At 41.8% G+C, this 12,633-nt stretch overlaps 1 protein-coding gene across 1 annotated transcript in view; it reads left to right on the top strand.

The window, feature by feature from the left end:
* The window catches only part of LOC128373115 (cytochrome P450 26B1), an 8,492-nt gene extending 3,427 nt beyond the window's left edge, over positions 1-5,065 (top strand). The window contains exons 3-6 of the mRNA XM_053333373.1: positions 649-924; positions 1,854-2,012; positions 3,031-3,444; positions 4,721-5,065. Coding sequence (XP_053189348.1) covers positions 649-924; positions 1,854-2,012; positions 3,031-3,444; positions 4,721-5,065 — 1,194 coding nt within the window. The remainder of the gene's footprint in view (positions 1-648; positions 925-1,853; positions 2,013-3,030; positions 3,445-4,720) is intronic.
* The last annotated feature ends 7,568 nt before the right edge of the window (positions 5,066-12,633 follow it).

The following is a 12,633-nucleotide window of genomic DNA, read 5'->3' on the forward strand; positions in this document are numbered from 1 at the left end:
CAGCGATGAGTCGATTAGTTGCTAAATATTAAAAGAATCACTATTTTGATCATCAGTTAATCATTTTTAGATCTTCTGAAATGTCTTTGGTCTTTTATGACAGTAAACTGAATATCTTTGAGACATTTGAGGATGTTATGTTGGGCTTTGAGAAACACTGACTGACATTTTTCACAATTTTCTGACATTAATCAACAAAATAATCCAATAATCAACCAACAATGAAAATAATCAAAAGTTGCAACCCTACAGTATGTAGCTAGAGCTAACAGACTCATAGCCGGAGCAGCTGCAGGTCTTATTTAAACACAGTAAATCAAATCTTTCATGAAGTGATAATGTGACGGTCACACTGAGCCTGACCGCATCCTGATACTCAACACAAGAGACTCTGAACAAAAACACACATCAGCTTTCCTGCTAGAGTCTCCTTTTATATCCTACTCTGTTATAACTGTACCATAATCTCCCCTCCACCCGGTCCTGTCCTATCAGCTGTATCTTCCACATCTCCCCTCTATCCAGTCGTAGCCTTCCCCAACCCCGTTCTCCTCTTTACTGAGTATTTACTGAAAGGTGTTGACAGCCGTGTACCAGGTAATAACTTTTTATGACTCCTCTGTCTTTTGTTTCCTTAACCCTTTCAAGATCCTGGCCAAAGTGTTTAGCCGGGGGGCTCTGGAGTCCTACCTGCCTCGGCTGCAGGACGTGGTCAAGTCTGAAATTGCCAAGTGGTGCTCGGAGCCCGGCGCGGTCGACGTTTACAGCGCCGCCAAGTCCCTGACGTTCCGCATCGCAGTCAGAGTGCTGCTGGGTCTGCAGCTGGAGGAGGAGAGGATTGTCTACCTGGCTCAGATCTTTGAGCAGCTGATGAATAATCTGTTCTCGCTGCCTATAGACGCTCCACTCAGCGGGCTACGCAAGGTGAGACAACATGAGGACAATCTGTAGATATTTAACATGCTTTGATCTGCTGACCAGAGCCTAGAGGTGTTTAACTCCAGTGTTTCAGGATCAGAGTAGAGCTGCTTGATAGACAGGAAATCAACGAGCAACTACTCTGATAAAAGATGCCAAACATTTGTCTGTTGCAGCTTCTTAAATTTGAGGATTTTAGACTAAAGTTATTTAGATTTTGGACAAACGGACATTTGAAAACATCACCATGAGCACCATGAAAGGACAACAGTATCATTTTTTACTGGCTTCAAAGATCTGCTGACTTCTTTATAACTTTGAATGTTTCTTTAAAAAGAGACTTTGGGAGGTTTCCTTTTTGGCAAGATCTTATTTGTGCACATAAGTATTGGCCAACTCAGGAGAAAACTCAACAGAAAAACACACACAGAATGAACACTGGGAAAACAACAACAGGTGACATGAGCAGGAAAAAACATGCAGTCCAAAACAACACAGAACGAAACACAGACACTGAGACAGAGACCAAAACCTATAAACACATGATGAGTAATAACTAAACAACACACAGGTGAGTGAAACCAGACAGGTGAAACACATGCGGCAATCAACTAAGGCAGGGGAAACACAGGAAGTAAAACTAAAAAAATACACAAAGGGAGAATAACTTCAAAATAAAACAGGAGCTACAAACAGGATGTGACAAAGTCGCTGAATTTTTAATTTGTTTTTCTAATTTTTGGCTTTTACCCCAAAACAAGGGTGGAGTGGAAGAGGTTAGGAGTCAAAATACAAACTATTACTTAATTAAAGATCTTTGTCTTCTTTGTTGATTTCCACTCACTTATCTTCAAAGACAATTAAGTTTAAAACTGCACAACATATAAAAAAAAAATCCACAAAAGTTTAATAATAACTTTTTCTTTTGTGCTCAGGGGATAAAAGCCAGAGAGATTTTACACGCCAATATGGAGAAAATCATTGAGGAAAAGATGGAGCGGCAGCAGTCGGATGACGAATATCACGACGCCTTTGACAACATGCTGTCCAGCGCCAAAGAGCACGGCCAGGAGCTCAGCATCCAGGAGCTCAAGGTACCAACGTCCAGCTAAACATCTGTCAGAAAGTAGACAGGACCCTGCAGGTTATGACGGGATCAGACTAATGAGGGTTAGGGTTGTTTCCACAGTGAAGTCAGAGATCTTTGGTTGATGATCAGTTTGAGCATCTTTTTAGGGGAACTATCAGATGACATTTCTTTTTTTCTGAAGCAGGATAGAGTGTGTTTTTGGGTGTCTAGGATGGGGGAGGATATGTTTGTTCTTCAGAAGATTTCTTTATGGGTATGAATCATGTTTAGACATAATGGCTCCATGACTTATGGAGCTTTTCCATTACACAGTTCCAGCTCGACTCGGCTCGACCCGGTTTTCTTTGCGTTTCCATCAGTGATAGTACCTGGTACCTGCTACTTTTTTAGTATCTGCTCTGCTGAGGTTCCAAGAGAGCCGAGCCGATACTAAATGTGACGTCATCAGACTGCCGGGTTAGGGTTAGGGTTAATCACTGGAAGAGTCATGAGCCGTCCCACACAAGAATCAAACCTGCCATTTTAAAATACCAACAACAGCATAACAGCGATTCGGTTTCTCTTCTCTTTGCTTTGTGTATGACAGAAAGCCACATACAGCAGCAAGTACACCATCACCTCCATGTCCTCCATTGTTTATGTGTTTGTGTCGCGTATAAAACAAAGTCACAGCAGTTTCGTGAAGCCGTGCTATGACGACCCTGCCCACGTTGAGTAGGTACCTTTTTGTAATGGAAAAGGCTCCTGGAACCGAGTCGAGTCGAGTAGTGCTGGGACTGTGTAGTGGAAAGCACCATTAGTGAACACGCTGAAACTGTATGTTAAAGTTACACAAATGTTTGATCAGTCTGAGCAGAAAGTGTTTCAACAGTTTTTCACTACATGTCTGGGAAACAGTGTCCTGCATCGACAAAGAGTTCTTTACAACACAAAAGAGTAAAAGCACACAGTATTATGTTTGTCTCTGAATTTTAAAGGTATGTCAAGCAAGTAAATTAACACCTGCACCTCCCTCCCTGCAGGAAACAGCAGTGGAGTTGATCTTCGCTGCTCACTCCACCACAGCCAGCGCCTCCACCTCGCTGGTGCTGCAGCTTCTTCGCCACCCGGCCGTGGTGGAGAAGGCCAGAGCTGAGCTGGAGGCCGAGGGTCTCGGCTACGAACCGAGCCGAGGCCCGTCTGGTGTCACGGTGCAGAAAGAGGAGGAGGACGCTGCCGACACGGAGAACTCCTACCTGCTGAACGGAGGCTGTCACAATCACCACAGTCACAGAGACCAGAGCGCTTTCCCACCATCCCAGTCTCACGTACCGTACCTGAGTCTGGACAAGCTGAGTCGGCTCCGTTACATAGACTGTGTAGTCAAAGAGGTGCTCCGCTTCCTGCCGCCAGTCTCTGGTGGTTACCGGACGGCCCTGCAGACATTTGAATTAGACGTAAGTCTGAGTCTCTGGTAGGAATATTCTTACTGTTGCTTTGGTTTTTCTTTTTATGGTATGAATGGACAGATGTTATAATATCTGCAGAGCAAGTTATATCTACAGTAAGTTCCTTTCTAGAGTCATTTGGCACCAACAGTCAGCAATCAAAGATCTATTAGAGAACATTTACCAGTACAAGACCAACTTTTACATTCACAATGCAGGAAAAAAACCTAAACTACACAACAGCTGTATTACTAAGAATAACATTTACTTGCTGTTCACCTTTACTGACCTGTTGCCAAATGCACCAAACCCCACCTCTTCTCTTGGACTGGTCAAAAGGCATTGTGGGATATGTAGTAATGCACTAAACGGTGTAGATGATCACATTCAAACCAGGTCTGACCAGCACTGGTGACGATATGATATTATATACCCTGAGTCAATATGAATTTGCTGCATTGTTAGAGACACATCTATAAACAGGACTGATTTATGCTCATATTGAATTTTCAGATTCAATTGTACTAAAAGTCGCAAAATGTCATACTGTAGTATAAAGTCCAGAGGTTGTGATAACTTATAACTCTTATTATTAGTCTTTGTTTCTGTTTCTAAACAAACTAACGTGACCAAACTGTGACCCAGTGCAGCGGTGTGACTCACTAATAGTTTAATAATAGTTTTTTTAAATGACAATGGAGTCAGACTGACACACAGTAGAGACTTCATTGATCCAAACATGACAATATAACATATAACAATCTGCTGCCTGATCGCTTAAACTCTACGTGTCGTGTTGCATGTTTAGCTGTGTATTAAATGCATTCACATACAGACATTTGCTGAGAAGCTGTCCCCTCCTTTCATCAGGAAAGGCTTTATGAAATTTTAAATGACCACAGAGGAATTCCCACAATACTACCGTAATTACAGGATTTAAAAAGTAATAAAGCCAAAACAAGAAAAATGTAAATCTGCAGAAATTATTGGGATTATGGTTAAAAAGAAGCCTGGATTAAAAAATTGGATGAATGATTGAACACATGAGAGAATTTTAGCTGCATCATCCCGTTTTTTAACAGTGGTGGAGAAAGTATTCAGATTCTTTGCTGCAATAAAAGTACCAATACAACAATGTCAAATACTCTATTACAGGTAAAAATCCTGCATGAGTAATCCTACTACAGTAAAGTACTAGTACCTCAAACTGTACTACAGTAAAGTACCAGACCTTTTCTCATCTTGTCTTTATTAATATTTATTGATTTGTGTCTTGGTCTCTCAGGGCTACCAGATCCCTAAAGGCTGGAGCGTCATGTACAGCATCAGGGACACACACGAGACAGCTGCGGTCTTCCAGAGTCCGGAGCTGTTCAACCCGGACCGGTTCGGCCCGGACCACGAAGAGAGCCGGTCGTCTCGGTTCAGCTATGTGCCGTTCGGCGGAGGCGTGCGGAGCTGCGTGGGGAAAGAACTGGCACAGATCATCCTAAAGACTCTGGCGGTGGAGGTGATGGAGACGTGCAGGTGGACTCTAGCTACAGAGAACTTCCCCAAGATGCAGACGGTTCCCATCGTGCACCCGGTCAACGGGCTGCACGTGCATTTCTCTTACAGATACCCACTTTAGAACTGAACTCACCTCGAGAGAGACAATTTAACCTTCAATCTGCTTCTGGGAGACTCTCCAAGACCAAGTGAGGAGACGCAGACGCCTTGCCGGTCCCGACAGTCCAGTGCAGTCCTCTGATGTGCCTGTTTCTGCAGACATGAAGAGGTTTACGTCGCCGGTTTGGAGCACTTCATCCCCTCAGTGGTCTGATCCAAACCTCAGGAACCAGTTTCTGTAAACTCAAGTGCTGAAAAAAACAAACTTTATCACCACTCACTGTCTTTTTACATTCATATTAAAGTTATTAATGTATCGAGGTGCAGTGCACATCAATAATAATAATAATGATAATGATAATAGTGATACATTTCATTTGTACCGCACTTTTCATTCACAGTGAAACTCAAAGTGTTGCAGTATTAATTAAACAGAACACACTACATAAAGAAAATAGCAGTAAGAGTTGAGATGAATAGGAAAGAGACTGGGTGAGAAAAGTCTGGAGATGACTTTAACTGAATTTAAATCACCGCCAACGCATCTTAAGTCAAAGGTGATGAAGTCTTTCCACGATGGTCGAACATGCAACGAGCACCAAACACTTCAAACCACTTTGTTTCCTACAGATGATGAAATCCACTGAGCTCTTTGGTGCTTTTTATCTTTTGTACTCCTCAGTAGGTTTTTTACATTGGCAGGCGAACACTGACGACAAATCTGAGATGTGCGTATGTTTGCATCGTTTACATTTTTTTTTTTTTTTTTTTTTTACAATTTTCTGCAAACTCAAAAATTCAACTAATAATGCAGATATGAGATATTTCCACATGATTTCTACAGGCTGCTCCACAGTTTTATAGATTATAGATTATCATTTGTGTTCAGTCTTTTAGTTTGCATCTGCTGGCATCTTATGAATCTGACTTCTCGAAACTTCTAGATTCAGGAGTGAAGGGACGTCGTAAACAAACAAACAAACAAACACACAGAAACACGTTTACTGATGCAACTTGCACTTGATTTTAACACATTAATCCTCCCCCACGCCCCCCCCCCAAAAAACCTGGAGCTCGCTGAACATCGAAGTCAAAACACTTTCAAAAAAAATGTTCTTCTGTTTTCTTTTCAAACAAACAAAAAACCAACATGAATGTGACATATATCCTTAACAGTGCTATTATGTGTGTATCAAATGAAGTAGCGTTATGAATAAGCTGTATTTAAAATGCAGATGTATCATTTGTTGTATTTTACTCTGCCTGTAACAATATTTGCTGTAACTATGAATAGATAGAGACACTAACCTGTAATCTAAAAGGCCTGTCCATAAAAACCTTGTTCCACTGCTAGAACATAGAAACCTTTCCTTGTTTAGAGCAGCGTACTTTTGCTATTATTGAGAGTAAAGTTATTATTATTATTATTATTTTTATTATATTATTATTATATTATTATTATTATTATTAATGTTATTATTAATTCTAGGACTGTTTCTGTGTTCTTGAAGCCTACTCGACGCGCTGTGAAATACAAAACAGATGGATTCATGGAAGGAGATAGCACTTTCTCTGCTGTATATATTTGTCCTGTTTTGTGAGTTTATTATCAGATGTAGCTGCTGTACAGTTGATGTAAAGAGTAAAAATTAGATCATGATAAAACATAAGCATAAGTGTTTGGTTGTTTTGGTCGTGTGTCTGTGGAAGTTTACGATCCTGGATTCTCTTATGTTGGTGGTGTTTTATAATCTTGGTTATAAAGTGGAGCGTTGAAAGATAATCTACACACATGCAGAAAAAAAGTAAATAGTATTATACAGTATTTATTCTCCTTTGTCTTTAACCTTCCTGTCGTCCTCCCGGGTCAAATTGACCCCGTCTGTTTTGACTGTTCCTTCTTTCTTCCCTTACTGTACTTCCTTCCATCTGTCCTTCCTCCCTCCTCCTTTCTTTCTTCCTTCTGTCCTTCCTTTCCTTCCTCCCTTCTTCTTTCCTTCCTTCCTTCTCTATTTCTTTCCTCCCCCCTACCTTTCTCCCTTCCTCTGTCCTTCTTTCCTTCCTTCCTTTCCTCCCTCCTTCTTTCTTTCTTTCCATTTCCTCTTCCTTCCTCCATCCCCCTTTCTTTCTTCCTTCTGTCCTTCCTTTCCTCCCTTCTTCTTTCCTTCCTTCCTCCCTTCTTCTTTCCTTCCTTCCTTCCCTCCTTCTCGCTTTCTTTCCTCCCCCCTACCTTCCTCCTTTCCTCTGTCCTTCTCCCCTTCCTCTTTTCCTTTCTCCCTCCCTCCTTCCTTCTCTCTTTCTTTCCTTTTTTCCTCCCCCCTACCTTCCTTCCTTCTTCCTCTCTTCCTTCCTCCCTTCCTTCCTTCCTTGACACAAGGACAACAGGAGGGTTAAAATGTCAGTTTGAATTACATTTAACTGCTTAACACATTTCAACCCCATTTCAACAATAAGGTACAGTAAGCAACACATGGCAAAAAAAAAAAAAAAAATTTAAACAATTAAAAATGTTGAACTGGAAATTAAATCAAGCTAAAATAAAAATAGAGTCAAAGTGAAAACAGATCTGTAAAATAAATATATATTAAATTGCACCAGTATTCTGCCGCCTCCAGGGTCAGAGTTTAGTAGCTACATCTTCTAGCAGTTTGCAGTTTGTCTCGAGTGGATTCGTCTCTTATCAGCTTCATCTGCACATCTGCACATCTGGACATCAAGCGTCCAGCTGTGAGATCTGGACTCTACCTCAGTCACTCTGCAGCAATAATAATTATTCTTTTTTAAGCCTTTGCTACGTAGCTTTAGCTTTAGCTTTAGCTTTACTAGTGCTTATGTCAGGTTTGTTGCATGCTGCATCATGTTTCCCCTCCTACAGTAGATCTCTATGTGCTGGACGTAACGGTGCTAATGATAATAATATCTATTTATTTATAGAGTGCTTTTCAAAAATCCAAGTTTCCTCCCTTCCTTCCTTCCTTCCCTCCTTCTCGCTTTCTTTCCTCCCCCCTACCTTCCTCCCTTCCTCTGTCCTTCTTTCCTTCCTTCCTTCCTTCCCTCCTTCCTTCCTTCCTTCCTTCCTTTCCGTCCTCTTTTCCTTTCTCCCTCCGTCCTTCCTTCCTTCTTTCCTTTCCTCCCTTCCTCCTCCCTTCCATCTCTCCTTCCTCCCTCCGTCCTTCCTTCCTTCCTCCTCCCTTCCGTCTCTCCTTCCTCCCTCCCTCCCTCCTTTCCTCCCTTCCTTCCTTGCCTCCTTTCCTTTCCTTCCCTTCCCTCCCTCCTTCTTTCTTTCTTTTTTTCAGCAATAATAATGTTCTTTTTAAGCCGTTGCTACGTAGCTTTAGCTTTAGCTTTACTAGTGCTTATGTCAGGTTTGTTGCATGCTGCATCATGTTTCCCCTCCTACAGTAGATCTCTATGTGCTGGACGTAATAGTGCTAATGATAATAATACCATTTATTTATAGAGTGCTTTTCAAAAATCCAAGTTTCCTCCCTTCCCTCCTTCTCGCTTTCTTTCCTCCCCCCTACCTTCCTCCCTTCCTCTGTCCTTCTTTCCTTCCTTCCTTCCCTCCTTCCTTCCTTCCTTCCCTCCTACCTTCCTTCCTTTCCGTCCTCTTTTCCTTTCTCCCTCCCTCCTTCCTTCCTTCTTTCCTCTCCTTCCTCCCTCCCTCCCTCCTTCCTCCCTCCTTTCCTCCCTTCTATCCTCCCTTCTATCCTTTCCTTTCCTCCCTTCCTTCCTTCCCTCCTTTCCTTTCCTTCCCTTCCCTCCCTCCTTCTAATGTTCTTTTTAAGCCGTTGCTACGTAGCTTTAGCTTTAGCTTTAGCTTTACTAGTGCTTATGTCAGGTTTGTTGCATGCTGCATCATGTTTGCCCTCCTACTGTAGATCTCTATGTGCTGGACGTAACGGTGCTAATGATAATAATACCATTTATTTATAGAGCGCTTTTCAAAAATCCAAGTTTCCTCCCTTCCTTCCCTCCTTCTCGCTTTCTTTCCTCCCCCCTACCTTCCTCCCTTCCTCTGTCCTTCTTTCCTTCCTTCCTTCCCTCCGTCCTTCCTTCCTTCTTTCCTTTCCTCCCTTCCTTCCTTCCTCCTCCCTCCCTCCTTTCCTCCCTTCCTTCCTTGCCTCCTTTCCTTTCCTTCCCTTCCCTCCCTCCTTCTTTCTTTCTTTTTTTCAGCAATAATAATTATTCTTTTTAAGCCGTTGCTACGTAGCTTTAGCTTTAGCTTTAGCTTTACTAGTGCTTATGTCAGGTTTGTTGCATGCTGCATCATGTTTCCCCTCCTACAGTAGATCTCTATGTGCTGGACATAACGGTGCTAATGATAATAATATCTATTTATTTATAGAGTGCTTTTCAAAAATCCAAGTTTCACAAGGCTTCATGAGGCAGCAAAATTAAACAAATCATAAAAAAAGAATTTGATGAGTATGAATGTAGGAGGAAAAAGCCAAGAATAGACAGACTATATTTAACCTTTCGTGTCGTCCTCCCGGGTCCTCCCCGTCTGTTCTGACTGTTCCTTCTCTTCCTTTCCTCCCCCCTACCTTTCTTCTTTCCTTTCCTTTCCTTTCCTCCTTCTTCCTTCCTTCCTTCTTCCCTTCCTTCCTTCCTTTCCATCTTTCCTTCCTTCCCTCCTTTCTTCCACCTTCCATCATTCCTTCCTTTCGTCCTTCCATCTTTCCTTCTTTCTTCCCTTCCTTCCCTTTCTTTCTTCCTCCCTTCCATCATTCCTTCCTTCCTTCTTCCCTTCCTTCCTTCCTTCCTTTCCATCTTTCCTTCCTTCCCTCCTTTCTTCCCCCTTCCATCATTCCTTCCTTCCCTCCTTCCGTCTTTCCTTCCTCCCTTCTTTCTTTCCTTCCTTCCTTCCTTTCTTCCTTCCTCCCTTCCTTTCCATCTTTCCTTCCTTCCCTCCTTCCGTCTTTCCTTCCTTCCTTCCATTATGCCTTCCTTCCGTCTTTCCTTCCTCCTTCCTTCCTTCCTTCCCTCCTTCCGTCTTTCCTTCCTTCCCTCCTTTCCCTCTTTCTTCCTCCCTTCCCTCCTTCCTTCCGTCCTTCCATCTTTACTTCCTTCTTCCTCCCTTCCTTCTTTGACTCGAGGACAACAGGAGGGTTAAAAGGAGATGAAAGCAATTAAAGATCAAATTAAAACTCAATTAAAACAACAAACCAGCTCATCTGTTCTCATACAGGAAGCCGACTGACTGTAAGATGCTTTTAAATTCATTCACATGTAGTTTTAAACTTAAAAGGCTGCAGAGTATTTATCTGATCTGCCAGTTATGTGTCACATTCCTCTGGACTGAGAACTGTAATCATTTTATCATCGCATCGCGGGCTCTCTGAATTTGGGATCGAATCAAATCGTAAATTACAGAGTCTACAATCTACACTCGCTCTACTTGAACAGCGACTCTGACATAACCGCTGTTGTAAATTGGCACCATGTGAATAAAACTGAATTGAATATCATGACCTCATTACATTTAAGGCCGACGCCGAGGTCAGCAGGCACCTCCAGCCTCCACCTGACCGCTCCGCTGACAGGCACAGACCGGGGTGAAGCTATGTGGCAGAAAATTAATGGGACACAAACAGCCTGGCCTAATTATGTCCTCCGCAGGGCCCCGTAACTCTGCCAGAGTCGTTTATCTGATGGACGCTCAGTCACTGTGAACTTGGCGACGTTTTTGAAGCAGCAGAGTTCAGCGCGGTGCCACCGGCCGCGCGGGTCAGCCGCCGGTCAGCTGATGGGAGGGTGCATGGGAACCGGCGAGGGGGACGCAACACAACAACAACAGCACAATACTACACAACCGTAGCCGCCGGGCGCTGTGCATTGTAACCGACGGCAACCAGGAAAGCATGAAACGAGGTCTGAGGGGGCTCTCGAGCTCCCGCTATAGGCTGAGCTCAGTCCTCCACCTGCAGCTGGAACCTACAGCAGAGAGAAGCTGTGTTCAAAACCATCAGTGCATAATAATCCTAATGAGTCTGTGGTCTGTTCACACTGGAGACACGAATCTGACCAAGTCTGCTTCATTTTCTTTATTGGAGCGATATTGTCCCGTAACGGAGAGAAAGTTTAAATATCTGTAGAAATAAATAAATCCTCTATAAGATGTTTAATGATCTAAAGTCACAGATTAATGTGACTGCTGTCCTTCAGAACTAACAGCTGCTTTACTCTGTGGATACTTTATCTACTTTATTTAATAGGAAAGAGAAACCTTTCAAAATAAAAGCCACAAGAGTCTGAGGAAGATTCAAAGATAGTAAAAATAATAAGAACATTTACTCTGTACTAAAAACTCATTACAGGTACTTTACTGTAGTACAGTTAGAGGTACTAGTACTTTACTGTAGTACAGTTAGAGGTACTAGTACTTTACTGTAGTACAGTTAGAGGTACTTGTACTTTACTGTAGTACAGTTTAAGGTACTTGTACTTTACTGTAGTACAGTTTGAGGTACTAGTACTTTACTATAGTACATTTTGAGGTACTAGTACTTTACTGCAGTACAGTTAGAGGTATTTGTACTTTATGGTAGTACAGTTGGAGGTACTTGTACTTTACTGTAGTACAGTTTGAGGTACTAGTACTTTACTGTAGTAGAGTTTGAGGGTACTAGTACTTTACTGCAGTACAGTTAGAGGTACTTGTACTTTACTGTAGTACAGTTAGAGGTACTAGTACTTTACTGTAGTACAGTTTAAGGTACTTGTACTTTACTGTAGTACAGTTTGAGGTACTAGTACTTTACTATAGTACATTTTGAGGTACTAGTACTTTACTGTAATACAGTTAGAGGTACTTATAGTTTACTGTAGTACAGTTTGAGGTACTAGTACTTTACTGTAGTACAGTTAGAGGTACTTGTACTTTACTGTAGTACAGTTTGAGGTACTTGTACTTTACTGCAGTACAGTTAGAGGTATTTGTACTTTATGGTAGTACAGTTGGAGGTACTTGTACTTTACTGCAGTACAGTTTGAGGTACTTGTACTTTACTGTAGTACAGTTAGAGGTACTTGTACTTTACTGTAGTACAGTTTGAGGTACTAGTACTTTACTGTAGTACAGTTAGAGGTACTAGTACTTTACTGTAGTACAGTTTAAGGTACTTGTACTTTACTGTAGTACAGTTTGAGGTACTGTAGTACAGTTTGAGGTACTAGTACTTTACTGTAGTACAGTACCTCAAACTGTACTACAGTAAAGTACAAGTACCTTAAACTGTACTACAGTAAAGTACTAGTACCTCTAACTGTACTACAGTAAAGTACTAGTACCTCAAACTGTACTACAGTAAAGTACAAGTACCTCTAACTGTACTACAGTAAAGTACAAGTACCTCAAACTGTACTGCAGTAAAGTACAAGTACCTCCAACTGTACTACCATAAAGTACAAATACCTCTAACTGTACTGCAGTAAAGTACAAGTACCTCAAACTGTACTACAGTAAAGTACAAGTACCTCTAACTGTACTACAGTAAAGTACTAGTACCTCAAACTGTACTACAGTAAACTATAAGTACCTCTAACTGTATTACAGTAAAGTACTAGTACCTCAAAATGTACTATAGT

Source organism: Scomber japonicus, chromosome 14 (genome assembly GCF_027409825.1).
Source record: "Scomber japonicus isolate fScoJap1 chromosome 14, fScoJap1.pri, whole genome shotgun sequence".
Taxonomy (NCBI): domain Eukaryota; kingdom Metazoa; phylum Chordata; class Actinopteri; order Scombriformes; family Scombridae; genus Scomber; species Scomber japonicus.